Source organism: Cherax quadricarinatus, chromosome 19 (genome assembly GCF_038502225.1).
Source record: "Cherax quadricarinatus isolate ZL_2023a chromosome 19, ASM3850222v1, whole genome shotgun sequence".
In the NCBI taxonomy this organism is placed as follows: domain Eukaryota; kingdom Metazoa; phylum Arthropoda; class Malacostraca; order Decapoda; family Parastacidae; genus Cherax; species Cherax quadricarinatus.
The window spans coordinates 7,687,768-7,703,444 of NC_091310.1; the positions used below are offsets into that span (position 1 = coordinate 7,687,768).

The 15,677-nt window shown below is 39.3% G+C and overlaps 1 protein-coding gene across 1 annotated transcript in view; it reads right to left on the reverse strand.

The window, feature by feature from the left end:
* LOC128688155 (retinol dehydrogenase 11) overlaps positions 1-15,199 on the reverse strand; it is a 645,869-nt gene extending 630,670 nt beyond the window's left edge. The window contains exons 1-2 of the mRNA XM_053775864.2: positions 15,183-15,199; positions 8,122-8,282 (exon numbers count right to left, since the gene is read on the reverse strand). Of these exons, the coding sequence (XP_053631839.2) occupies positions 8,122-8,269 (148 nt within the window). The 5' untranslated portion in view covers positions 8,270-8,282; positions 15,183-15,199. The remainder of the gene's footprint in view (positions 1-8,121; positions 8,283-15,182) is intronic.
* Positions 15,200-15,677: the final 478 nt, after the last annotated feature.

Here is a 15,677-nt window from a genome sequence, read left to right on the forward strand (position 1 = left end):
CCTCATTTAGATTATGCTGCAGTTTTAGTCACCGTATTACAGAATCGATATAAATGCTCTGGAAAACGTGCAGAGGAGGATGACAAAGTTGATCCCATGTATCAGAAATCTTCCTATGATGATAGGCTGAGGGCCCTGAATCTGCACTCTCTAAAAAGGCGTAGAATTAGGGGGGATATGATTGAGGTGTATAAATGGAAAACAGGAATAAATACAAGGGATGTAAATAGCATGCTAAAAATATCTAGCCTAGACAGGACTCGCAGCATTGGTTTTAAGCTGGAAAAATTAAGATTTCTGAAGGATATAGGAAAGCACTGGTTTGGTAATAGAGTTGTGGGTTAGTGGAACAAACTCCCGAGTACCGTCATAGAAGCTAAGACGTTGTGTAGTTTTAAAAATACGTTAGATAAATACATGAGTGGGTAGTGGGTGTGAATTGGACCTGATGAGCTGGTGCTACTGGGTCAGAAGCTGTGCTCCTTCCTTAACTGGAGGTGACCTGACTGGGTGGGCCATTGGTCTAAGCTGGGGGTTGACATAGACCTGCCCGGCCTGGGCCAGTAGGCCCAGAAGCTTTAACATTACCCTAATCTAATAACATTAATATAAACACATATAAAGTACGATATAGAACTTCAGATCAGACTGACCTGCAACTCTCTCAGCTTTCTCAACATTACGACAAGCAAGGATGACCCGGGCGCCTCGCTGAGCCAAGTCTCGAGCTGTCTCCTTCCCGATACCTGTCAAACATTACTATGTTAAGTTGTCTCCTTCCCGATACCTGTCAAACATTACTATGTTAAGTTGTCTCCTTCCCGATACCTGTCAAACATTACTATGTTAAGCTGTCTCCTTCCCGATACCTGTCAAACATTACTATGTTAAGTTGTCTCCTTCCCGATACCTGTCAAACATTACTATGTTAAGTTGTCTCCTTCCTGATACCTGTCAAACATTACTATGTTAAGTTGTCTCCTTCCCGATACCTGTCAAACATTACTATGTTAAGTTGTCTCCTTCCCGATACCTGTCAAACATTACTATGTTAAGCTGTCTCCTTCCCGATACCTGTCAAACATTACTATGTTAAGTTGTCTCCTTCCCGATACCTGTCAAACATTACTATGTTAAGTTGTCTCCTTCCCGATACCTGTCAAACATTACTATGTTAAGTTGTCTCCTTCCCGATACCTGTCAAACATTACTATGTTAAGTTGTCTCCTTCCCGATACCTGTCAAACATTACTATGTTAAGTTGTCTCCTTCCCGATACCTGTCAAACATTACTATGTTAAGTTGTCTCCTTCCCGATACCTGTCAAACATTACTATGTTAAGTTGTCTCCTTCCCGATACCTGTCAAACATTACTATGTTAAGCTGTCTCCTTCCCGATACCTGTCAAACATTACTATGTTAAGTTGTCTCCTTCCCGATACCTGTCAAACATTACTATGTTAAGTTGTCTCCTTCCCGATACCTGTCAAACATTACTATGTTAAGTTGTCTCCTTCCTGATACCTGTCAAACATTACTATGTTAAGTTGTCTCCTTCCTGATACCTGTCAAACATTACTATGTTAAGTTGTCTCCTTTCCGATACCTGTCAAACATTACTATGTTAAGTTGTCTCCTTCCTGATACCTGTCAAACATTACTATGTTAAGTTGTCTCCTTCCCGATACCTGTCAAACATTACTATGTTAAGTTGTCTCCTTCCCGATACCTGTCAAACATTACTATGTTAAGTTGTCTCCTTCCCGATACCTGTCAAACATTACTATGTTAAGTTGTCTCCTTCCCGATACCTGTCAAACATTACTATGTTAAGTTGTCTCCTTCCCGAAACCTGTCAAACATTACTATGTTAAGTTGTCTCCTTCCCGAAACCTGTCAAACATTACTATGTTAAGTTGTCTCCTTCCCGATACCTGTCAAACATTACTATGTTAAGTTGTCTCCTTCCCGATACCTGTCAAACATTACTATGTTAAGTTGTCTCCTTCCCGATACCTGTCAAACATTACTATGTTAAGTTGTCTCCTTCCCGATACCTGTCAAACATTACTATGTTAAGTTGTCTCCTTCCCGATACCTGTCAAACATTACTATGTTAAGCTGTCTACTTCCCGATACCTGTCAAACATTACTATGTTAAGTTGTCTCCTTCCTGATACCTGTCAAACATTACTATGTTAAGTTGTCTCCTTCCCGATACCTGTCAAACATTACTATGTTAAGTTGTTTCCTTCCCGATACCTGTCAAACATTACTATGTTAAGCTGTCTCCTTCCCGATACCTGTCAAACATTACTATGTTAAGTTGTCTCCTTCCCGATACCTGTCAAACATTACTATGTTAAGTTGTCTCCTTTCCGATACCTGTCAAACATTACTATGTTAAGTTGTCTCCTTTCCGATACCTGTCAAACATTACTATGTTAAGTTGTCTCCTTCCCGATACCTGTCAAACATTACTATGTTAAGTTGTCTCCTTCCCGATACCTGTCAAACATTACTATGTTAAGTTGTCTCCTTCCCGATACCTGTCAAACATTACTATGTTAAGTTGTCTCCTTCCCGATACCTGTCAAACATTACTATGTTAAGTTGTCTCCTTCCGATACCTGTCAAACATTACTATGTTAAGTTGTCTCCTTCCCGATACCTGTCAAACATTACTATGTTAAGTTGTCTCCTTCCCGATACCTGTCAAACATTACTATGTTAAGTTGTCTCCTTCCCGATACCTGTCAAACATTACTATGTTAAGTTGTCTCCTTCCCGATACCTGTCAAACATTACTATGTTAAGTTGTCTCCTTCCCGATACCTGTCAAACATTACTATGTTAAGTTGTCTCCTTCCCGATACCTGTCAAACATTACTATGTTAAGTTGTCTCCTTCCCGATACCTGTCAAACATTACTATGTTAAGTTGTCTCCTTCCCGATACCTGTCAAACATTACTATGTTAAGTTGTCTCCTTCCCGATACCTGTCAAACATTACTATGTTAAGTTGTCTCCTTCCCGATACCTGTCAAACATTACTATGTTAAGTTGTCTCCTTCCCGATACCTGTCAAACATTACTATGTTAAGTTGTCTCCTTCCTGATACCTGTCAAACATTACTATGTTAAGTTGTCTCCTTCCTGATACCTGTCAAACATTACTATGTTAAGTTGTCTCCTTCCCGATACCTGTCAAACATTACTATGTTAAGTTGTCTCCTTCCCGATACCTGTCAAACATTACTATGTTAAGTTGTCTCCTTCCCGATACCTGTCAAACATTACTATGTTAAGTTGTCTCCTTCCCGATACCTGTCAAACATTACTATGTTAAGTTGTCTCCTTCCCGATACCTGTCAAACATTACTATGTTAAGTTGTCTCCTTCCCGATACCTGTCAAACATTACTATGTTAAGTTGTCTCCTTCCCGATACCTGTCAAACATTACTATGTTAAGTTGTCTCCTTCCTGATACCTGTCAAACATTACTATGTTAAGTTGTCTCCTTCCCGATACCTGTCAAACATTACTATGTTAAGTTGTCTCCTTCCTGATACCTGTCAAACATTACTATGTTAAGTTGTCTCCTTCCTGATACCTGTCAAACATTACTATGTTAAGTTGTCTCCTTCCCGATACCTGTCAAACATTACTATGTTAAGTTGTCTCCTTCCCGATACCTGTCAAACATTACTATGTTAAGTTGTCTCCTTCCCGATACCTGTCAAACATTACTATGTTAAGTTGTCTCCTTCCCGATACCTGTCAAACATTACTATGTTAAGTTGTCTCCTTCCCGATACCTGTCAAACATTACTATGTTAAGTTGTCTCCTTCCCGATACCTGTCAAACATTACTATGTTAAGTTGTCTCCTTCCCGATACCTGTCAAACATTACTATGTTAAGTTGTCTCCTTCCTGATACCTGTCAAACATTACTATGTTAAGTTGTCTCCTTCCCGATACCTGTCAAACATTACTATGTTAAGTTGTCTCCTTCCCGATACCTGTCAAACATTACTATGTTAAGTTGTCTCCTTCCTGATACCTGTCAAACATTACTATGTTAAGTTGTCTCCTTCCCGATACCTGTCAAACATTACTATGTTAAGTTGTCTCCTTCCCGATACCTGTCAAACATTACTATGTTAAGTTGTCTCCTTCCCGATACCTGTCAAACATTACTATGTTAAGTTGTCTCCTTCCCGATACCTGTCAAACATTACTATGTTAAGTTGTCTCCTTCCCGATACCTGTCAAACATTACTATGTTAAGTTGTCTCCTTCCCGATACCTGTCAAACATTACTATGTTAAGTCTCCTTCCTGTCTGTCCTTCCTGATACCTGTCAAACATTACTATGTTAAGTTGTCTCCTTCCCGATACCTGTCAAACATTACTATGTTAAGTTGTCTCCTTCCTGATACCTGTCAAACATTACTATGTTAAGTTGTCTCCTTCCCGATACCTGTCAAACATTACTATGTTAAGTTGTCTCCTTCCCGATACCTGTCAAACATTACTATGTTAAGTTGTCTCCTTCCTGATACCTGTCAAACATTACTATGTTAAGTTGTCTCCTTCCTGATACCTGTCAAACATTACTATGTTAAGTTGTCTCCTTCCCGATACCTGTCAAACATTACTATGTTAAGCTGTCACCTTCCCGATACCTGTCAAACATTACTATGTTAAGTTGTCTCCTTCCTGATACCTGTCAAACATTAACAAGTTAAGCTGTTAACTGAACATTGATTTACATGTAAAGTTCTCAATGACAGTCTCACCAACTGTAACTGTCGATAACAGTCTCACCAACTGTAACTGTCAATAGCAGTCTCTTCAAGTGTAACTGACGATAACAGTCTCATCAAGTGTAACTGTCAATAGCAGTCTCTTCAAGTGTAACTGACGAACACAGTCTCATCAAGTGTAACTGTCAATAGCAGTCTCTTCAAGTGTAACTGACGATAACAGTCTCATCAAGTGTAACTGTCAATAGCAGTCTCTTCAAGTGTAACTGACGATAACAGTCTCATCAAGTGTAACTGTCAATAGCAGTCTCTTCAAGTGTAACTGACGATAACAGTCTCATCAAGTGTAACTGTCAATAGCAGTCTCTTCAAGTGTAACTGACGATAACAGTCTCATCAAGTGTAACTGTCAATAGCAGTCTCTTCAAGTGTAACTGACGATAACAGTCTCATCAAGTGTAACTGTCAATAGCAGTCTCTTCAAGTGTAACTGACGATAACAGTCTCATCAAGTGTAACTGTCAATAGCAGTCTCTTCAAGTGTAACTGACGATAACAGTCTCATCAAGTGTAACTGTCAATAGCAGTCTCTTCAAGTGTAACTGACGATAACAGTCTCATCAAGTGTAACTGTGAATAGCAGTCTCTTCAAGTGTAACTGACGATAACAGTCTCATCAAGTGTAACTGTCAATAGCAGTCTCTTCAAGTGTAACTGACGATAACAGTCTCATCAAGTGTAACTGTCAATAGCAGTCTCTTCAAGTGTAACTGACGATAACAGTCTCATCAAGTGTAACTGTCAATAGCAGTCTCTTCAAGTGTAACTGACGATAACAGTCTCATCAAGTGTAACTGTCAATAGCAGTCTCTTCAAGTGTAACTGACGATAACAGTCTCATCAAGTGTAACTGTCAATAGCAGTCTCTTCAAGTGTAACTGACGATAACAGTCTCATCAAGTGTAACTGTCAATAGCAGTCTCTTCAAGTGTAACTGACGATAACAGTCTCATCAAGTGTAACTGTCAATAGCAGTCTCTTCAAGTGTAACTGACGATAACAGTCTCACCAACTGTAACTGTCAATAGCAGTCTCTTCAAGTGTAACTGACGATAACAGTCTCACCAACTGTAACTGTCAATAACAGTCTCATCAAGTGTAACTGTCAATAGCAGTCTCTTCAAGTGTAACTGACGATAACAGTCTCATCAAGTGTAACTGTCGATAACAGTCTCTTCAAGTGTAACTGTCGATAACAGTCTCATCAAGTGTAACTGTCGATAACAGTCTCTTCAAGTGTAACTGACGATAAGTCTCTTCAAGTGTAACTGTCGATAACAGTCTCTTCAAGTGTAACTGTCGATAAGTCTCTTCAAGTGTAACTGTCGATAACAGTCTCTTCAAGTGTAACTGTCGATAAGTCTCTTCAAGTGTAACTGACGATAACAGTCTCATCAAGTGTAACTGTCGATAACAGTCTCTTCAAGTGTAACTGACGATAACAGTCTCTTCAAGTGTAACTGTCGATAACAGTCTCATCAAGTGTAACTGTCGATAACAATCTCATCAAGTGTAACTGTCAATAACAATCTCATCAAGTGTAACTGTCGATAACAGTCTCTTCAAGTGTAACTGACGATAACAGTCTCATCAAGTGTAACTGACGATAACAGTCTCATCAACTGTAACTGTTGATAAGAGTCTCATCAAGTGTAACTGTTGATAAGAGTCTCATCAACTGTAACTTTTGATAACAGTTTCATCAACTGCAACTGTTGATAACAGTGTCAGCAGCTGTAACTGTTGATAACAATCTCATTAACTGTAACTATTGATAACAGTCCCATCAACTGTAACTGTTGATAACAGTGTCATCAGCCACAACCGTTCATAAGAATCTCATCAACTGTAACTATTGATAACAGTCTCATCAACTGCAACTGTTGATAACAGTCTAATCAAATGTAACTGGTTTCACTCCTCCAACTTAGACTTCCGATGTTTTACAAGAAGGTGAGAATCACTATTTCAAAATAATATGTTTGACAGTTCAAGTATAAACTGCTATATTTAAACCGTTCAACTCATAATCTATGTGGTTGACACCTCTCAGGGAGGGAGCGGTGGAGCTCCATTTTCAGTCCTCTAATCTCGTGATAAGCAAAGTACTCTTGAAACCAAACGTGTATTTTTCTCTGATAATCCCCCTAAATCAGGAACAGTGATGTGGAGAAATTTTCTCAAGGAACGGAGTATCAGCCCCCTTCAGCCCTTTCAGCCCTGAGGGGCCCAGCCCTCTCAGAAGGGGCAAACATCTTGTTTACTGCTACAGCAAGTATTTGATCCCAGATGCAATACGAGTATGTGACGTGGTCAAGCGACCGCCGCTCCTTGCAAGAATCCAGTGTTGCAAAGTGTAGTTTAATAAGAGACAGTCCATCTCTTACCTTAGCAGGACAATTAAGGAACATCCTGCTCTCACTTTATTACCATGGTAAAGATAGTGTACATTGTTGTCTATGCTTAAAACAACAAGAATCAAGCATTCTGCTTTGCTTCATGGAGGAAGTTTGGCAAGGAAGCAAAAAGTAATAGGTCAGCTTTTCCTTTATGTTCTAGGGCATTGCAGCGGCGTAGGATGCTGTGAGGTCAGATTACTTTTGACTCTACTGAGAGAGATATTGACATGCCTGGATAACCAACAAAGAACAATGTTCCGCACGTTTTGCACAAAAGAATCTCAATAAACACTTACAGAGAAGTGTGATCAGCTTCTTTAGTGACATTATGGTGTGAACAATTATTGATGAACAGTGTAACAATGAGTGTTGCGATCCAACAGAGTGTAGTGCAACATTCTTCAAAGAACACTATTCTTCAATCAAGACATCGGATATCAGGGCATAACTACAGGTCAGATACATATACCCAGGTAAGTGTACTAACTCGTGATGTACTACTATTGACTGTGCAGTTGAGTATAAAGTTGCGAGTTAATCACTTATCATAAACCCCGGTGATAAGTGGACGTTTGAGCCCACACAAGTAAGTGTTGTCAGCAATCAGTGTCTGATATATGCTGACATAACACCCCCTAGGGGTAATTTATAATCATACATAATATACTCTACTTCAGCCCATTGCAAAGTGGTTATGACTTCTCAAGACCTCGCCTGCAGGGGCGGCTGTGCAAGCGATGAGCTGTCTTACCAAGCTAAGTTCCCCCTATATTTAATCTTTAACCTTAGCTGGTAAACCATTTCTCAACGAGTGATAATTGGAATGTTTACAAAAATATATATAGAAAACATAATACAGCAGTGGCAGATAAGCAGTTTGTAGGACATACCTGCAGATGCTCCTGTGACGATGGCTGTCTTACCCACCAGTCTTGTTTTGGAGGTACATCGTCCTGACTGGTAACGATAGATGAACTTGACAGTCAATATCAACACCACAACAGCCGCCACCACAGTTGTAACCACACAGCACACCATGTTTGTCGCTTGTCTGCACACATACAAATCATGAATTATTGCATGAAGTTACATTTATATGTTCATGCATGAGCATACATTCATCGAAATGCTCATTTTTACGATTGAGGAGAAAATAGCGGGTCATAAATTTACAGTCTAATGCTCTACCATCTCGGCCACTGATCTTCCTTCTCTATTAGAAACTCAGTAGTCGAGGTGGTACAGAGTCGAAGTGTCAGTTTATGAGCCGCGCTTAGCTCCTTCCCCCTCCCATCCATCCTTGTGTTAGTTCATTGACACTTGTTTATTACAACTTAATCTCAGTTTATAGACTATAATTCTTTGTGGGAGGTAAAAATAGATATACTGTAAAAGCTGTTGGGCCGTGGAAAAGAAGCCAATTAAGTTAGAGTTAGCGTCTCTGACGGAAATATGTACACAAGCACTACTTCCGAGCCTACTTCATCACAGGCTCAGTAGCCGAGGTGGTAAAGCGGTGGATTGTCAATTTACGGACCGTGGTTCCCTTCCCTCGTCCGTCATTCTGTTTATTCTTGATTGATGTTAATTACAACTTAACCTAAATTAGTACGTGCGTGTGTATTATAACTTAACTGATAATACAAAGGTGCAGTGTGATTCATTGTTCGTGTCTGTGAAGAATAAAAAAATTCGGATTAACCTTGGATGAATAACCAAAGTGAGTCACTCAGTGTGGCTTATTCCATGTATGAGAGAGAGTGAAATATATGTATATACATATATATATTTTTAACAAGTCGGCCGTCTCCCACAGAGGCAGGGTGACCCAAAAAGAAAGAAAATTCCCCCCCAAAATTACTTTCATCATCATTCAACACTTACACCTCACTCACACATAATCACTGTTTTTGCAGAGGTGCTCAGAATACAACAGCTTAGAAGCATATACGTATATACACAACATATCCCTCCAAACTGCCAATATCCCGAACTCCTCCTTTAAAGTGCAGGCATTGTACTTCCCATTTCCAGGACTCAAGTCCGGCTATATAAAAATAACCGGTATTCCTGAATCACTTCACTAAATATTACCCTGCTCACACTCCGACAGCTCGTCAGGTCCCAAATACCATTCGTCTCCATTCACTCCTATCGAACATGCTCACGCACGCTTGCTGGAAGTTCAAGCCCCTCGCCCACAAAGCCTCCTTTACCCCTCCTTCCAACCTTTTCGAGGACGACCCCTACCGCGCCTTCCTTCCGCTACAGATTTATACGCTCTTCATGTCAGTCTACTTTGATCCATTCTCTCTAAATGACCAAACCACCTCAACAACCCCTCTTCAGCCCTCTGACTAATAATTTTATTAACTCCACACCTTCTCCTAATTTCCACACTCCGAATTTTCTGCAAAATATTCACGCTACACATTGCCCATAGACAGGACATCTCCACTGCCTCCAACCGCCTCCTTGCTGCAGCATTTACAACCCAAGCTTCACACCCATATAAGAGTGTTGGTACTACTATACTTCCATGCATTCCCTTCTTTGCCTCCATAGATAACTTTTTGCCTCCACATATACCTCAACGCACCACTCGCCTTTTTTCCTTCATCAATTCTATGATCAACCTCATTCTTTATAAATTCATCCGCTGACACGTCAACTCCCAAATATCTGAAAACATTCACTTCTTCCATACTCCTCCTCCCCAATTTCATATCCAATTTTTCTTTATCAAAATCATTTGATACCCTCATCACTTTACTCTTTTCTCTTTTCACTTTCAACTTTCTACCTTTACACACACTCCCAAACTCGTCCACTAACCTTTGCAATTTTTCTTTAGAATTTCCCATAAGCACAGTATCATCAGCAAAAAGTAACTGTGTGAATTTCCATTTTGTATTTGATTCCCCATAATTTAATAACGCCCCTCTCCCGAACACCCTAGCATTTACTTCTTTTACAACCCCATCTATTAATATATTAAACAACCATGGTGACATTACACATCCCTGTTTAAGACCTACTTTAACCGGGAAGTAGTCTCCCTCTCTTCTACACACCCTAACCCGAGCCTCACTATCCTCATAAAAACTCTTTACAGCATATATATATATATATATATATATATATATATATATATATATATATATATATATATATATATATATATATATATATATATATATATATATATATATATATATATATATATACATATATATATATATATATATATATATATATATATATATATATATATATATATATATATATATATATATATATATATATATATATATATATATATATATATATATATACATACATATATATATATATATATATATATATATATATATATATATATATATATATATATATATATATATACATATATATATGTATATATATATATAGTTCCTTGATAATGTGAGTAGTCACGAAAGCGCTTGGAATTTCTCTATTTTTTCAGAGTGGTTATTTTGCATATGAAAGAATATATATATATATATATATACATTATATATATATATATATATATATATATATATATATATATATATATATATATATATATATATATATATATATATATATATATATATATATATATATATATATATATATATATATATATATATATATATATATATATATATATATATATATATATATATATATATATATATATATATATATATATGTATATATATATATATATGTATATATATATATATATATATATATATATATATATATATATATATATATATATATATATATATATATATATATATATATATATATATATATATATATATATATATATATATATACATATGTATATACATATTTATATATATATATATATGTCGTGCCGAATATGTAAAACTGGTCAATAAGCAAGAACTCATTTAAAATTAAATCCTTTCTAAAATTTCCTCTTATACGTTTAAAGATATATTTTTTTCATTAAAGTTAATATAAAAATTTATAATTTTGCTCTAAAAGAATCTTAGAAAACTTACCTAACCTTATTATAACAAGAGTAAATTATTTTAGCCTAACCCAACTAAATATATTTTAAATTTCTTTACAATAATTTAATACTAAACAAACACAGTGAAATATATATTTTTCGTTAGGTTAAGAATGATTTTGGCGAAATTATTGCATACACAAATTTTCGCTTGTCCTATATGGCAAGATGAGCGTTGCTATTTAACCAAGATCGCAAGTTCTGCCTATTCGGTATCAAAAGTATAAAGGATTGTGTAAAGGACTATGACTTTGATGAGTAGTATTAAAGGTAAATTTAATACACAGCTTAAAGAGTAGATATGATAATTCATATGAAGCCAGAAATCAGTGATGCCCATCAAAGTGGTCTAAGAGGTGGTGTCAGGAGGTGAGTTTCAGCTCCCATAAACATCACTCAGTGAGTACAAGTTAATAAACAATCACAATATCTTTTCTCCAAGAGAGAAATACGTCAGTAATGTATTTTAAGATATTTTATATTGAGGTAAGATAAAAGATCAAGGACGCATCAATGTACAAATTCTCCGGAATTTTAACATTTATTAAGTCTTCTTCCAAGAATCTGTTATTTGCTTTATGTTATGTATTTATGGGATATGAGAGCATGAGGACGTATTAATTAGGAAGATTTAAAGGAACATAAATATATTAGTTCTAGAAAAAATAATGTTTTTGAAGCATGTGTCACCAACTTAAAAAAATTGCTAGTAATTATTGTAATATTTGTCTTCCAGCTCCCTGATTCAGAAATAAAAATGTTGTTCATTATACATGTTGATAGTAAGAAGTTGTCAGTGCACAGCAGACAAGTAGCTCCCTTACACTGACACAGCAGACAAGTAGCTCCCTTACACTGACACAGCAGACAAGTAGCTCCCTTACACTGACACAGCAGACAAGTAGCTCCCTTACACTGACACAGCAGACAAGTAGCTCCCTTACACTGACACAGCAGACAAGTAGCTCCCTTACACTGACACAGCAGACAAGTAGCTACCTTACACTGACACAGCAGACAAGTAGCTCCCTTACACTGACACAGCAGACAAGTAGCTACCTTACACTGACACAGCAGACAGCTACCTTACACTGACACAGCAGACAAGTAGCTCCCTTACACTGACACAGCAGACAAGTAGCTCCCTTACACTGACACAGCAGACAAGTAGCTCCCTTACACTGACACAGCAGACAAGTAGCTCCCTTACACTGACACAGCAGACAAGTAGCTCCCTTACACTGACACAGCAGACAAGTAGCTCCCTTACACTGACACAGCAGACAAGTAGCTCCCTTACACTGACACAGCAGACAAGTAGCTCCCTTACACTGACACAGCAGACAAGTAGCTCCCTTACACTGACACAGCAGACAAGTAGCTAGCTACCTTACACTGACACAGCAGACAAGTAGCTCCCTTACACTGACACAGCAGACAAGTAGCTACCTTACACTGACACAGCAGACAAGTAGCTCCCTTACACTGACACAGCAGACAAGTAGCTCCCTTACACTGACACAGCAGACAAGTAGCTACCTTACACTGACACAGCAGACAAGTAGCTCCCTTACACTGACACAGCAGACAAGTAGCTCCCTTACACTGACACAGCAGACAAGTAGCTCCCTTACACTGACACAGCAGACAAGTAGCTCCCTTACACTGACACAGCAGACAAGTAGCTCCCTTACACTGACACAGCAGACAAGTAGACAAGTAGCTCCCTTACACTGACACACACAGCTACCTTACACTGACACAGCAGACAAGTAGCTCCCTTACACTGACACAGCAGACAAGTAGCTACCTTACACTGACACAGCAGACAAGTAGCTCCCTTACACTGACACAGCAGACAAGTAGCTCCCTTACACTGACACAGCAGACAAGTAGCTCCCTTACACTGACACAGCAGACAAGTAGCTACCTTACACTGACACAGCAGACAAGTAGCTCCCTTACACTGACACAGCAGACAAGTAGCTACCTTACACTAGCAAGTAGCTACCTTACACTGACACAGCAGACCTTACACTGATACAGCAGAGAAGTAGTTCACTTACACTGACACAGCAGACAAATAGCTTCGTTACACTGACAGCAGACAAGTAGTGACACAGCAGACTAGCTACCTTACACTGACACAGCAGACAAGTAGACTGACACAGCCCTTACACTGACAGCAGCAGACAAGTAGCTCCCTTACACTGACACAGCAGACAAGTAGCTCCCTTACACTGACACAGCAGACAAGTACTGACACAGCAGACAAGTAGTGACACAGCAGACTAGCTCCCTTACACTGACACAGCAGACAAGTAGCTCCCTTACACTGACACAGCAGACAAGTAGCTCCCTTACACTGACACAGCAGACAAGTAGCTCCCTTACACTGACACAGCAGACAAGTAGCTACCTTACACTGACACAGCAGCAGACAAGTAGCTCCCTTACACTGACACAGCAGACAAGTAGCTCCCTTACACTGACACAGCAGACAAGTAGCTACCTTACACTGACACAGCAGACAAGTAGCTCCCTTACACTGACACAGCAGACAAGTAGCTACCTTACACTGACACAGCAGACAAGTAGCTCCCTTACACTGACACAGCAGACAAGTAGCTACCTTACACTGACACAGCAGACAAGTAGCTCCCTTACACTGACACAGCAGACAAGTAGCTCCCTTACACTGACACAGCAGACAAGTAGCTACCTTACACTGACACAGCAGACAAGTAGCTCCCTTACACTGACACAGCAGACAAGTAGCTACCTTACACTGACACAGCAGACAAGTAGCTCCCTTACACTGACACAGCAGACAAGTAGCTACCTTACACTGACACAGCAGACAAGTAGCTCCCTTACACTGACACAGCAGACAAGTAGCTCCCTTACACTGACACAGCAGATAAGTAGCTACCTTACACTGACACAGCAGACAAGTAGCTCCCCTACTCTAACACAGCAGATAAGTAGCTACCTTACACTGACACAGCAGACAAGTAGCTCCCCTACACTGACACAGCAGACAAGTAGCTACCCTACACTGACACAGTAGAAAAGTAGCTCCCTTACACTGACACAGCAGACAAGTAGCTACCTTATACTGACGCAGCAGACAAGTAGCTCCCTTACACTGATGCAGCAGACAAGTAGCTCCCATACACAGACACAGCAGACAAGAGGCTCCCTTACACTGACACAGTAGACAAGTAGGTCCCTTACACTGACACGGCAGACAAGTAGCTCCCTTACACTGACGCAGCAGACAAGTAGGTCCCTTACACTGACACAGCAGACAAGTAGCACCCTTACACTGACGCAGCAGACAAGTAGCTCCCCTACACTGACACAGCACACAAATAGCTCCATTAAACTGACACAGCAGACAAGTAGCTCCGTTACACTGACGCAGCAGACAAGTAGCTCCCCTATACTGACACAGCACACAAGTAGCTCCCCTACACTGACACAGCACACAAGTAGCTTCATTAAACTGACACAGCAGACAAGTAGCTCCATTAAACTGACACAGCAGACAAGTAGCTCCGTTACACTGACGCAGCAGACAAGTAGCTCCCCTATACTGACACAGCACACAAGTAGCTCCATTAAACTGACACAGCAGACAAGTAGCTCCATTAAACTGACACAGTTGACAAGTAGCTCCCTTACACTGACGCAGTAGGCAAGTAGCTCCTTCACACTGACAGAGCAGACAAGTAGCTCCTTTACACTGACAGAGCAGACAAGTATCTCCTTTACACTGACACAGCAGATAAGTAGCTCCTTTACACTGACACAGCAGATAAGTAGCTCCTTTACACTGACACAGCAGATAAGTAGCTCCTTAACACTGACACAACAGATAAGTAGCTTCCTTACACTGACACAGCAGACAAGTTGCTTTCTAACACTGAAACAGCAGACAAAGTGCTTCCTTACACTGACACATTAGAGAAATTCCTTTCTTACACTGACATAGCAGACTAGTAGCTTCCTTACACTGACACAGCAGACAAGTTGCTTCCTTACCTTGACACAACAGACAAGTTGCTTTCTAACACTGAAACAGCAGACATGGTGCTTTCTAACACTGAAACAGCAGACAAGTTGCTTCCTTACCCTGACACAGCAGACAAGTAACTTCCTTACACTGACACAGCAGACAAGTTGCTTCCTTACCCTGACACAGCAGACAAGTAACTTCCTTATACTGACACAGCAGACAAGTTGCTTCCTTACACTGACACAGCAGACAAGTAATTTCCTTACACTGACACAGCAGACAAGTTGCTTCCTTACACTGACACAGCAGACAAGTAACTTCCTTACACTGACACAGCAGACAAGTTGCTCTCTCTCACTTACACAGCAGAC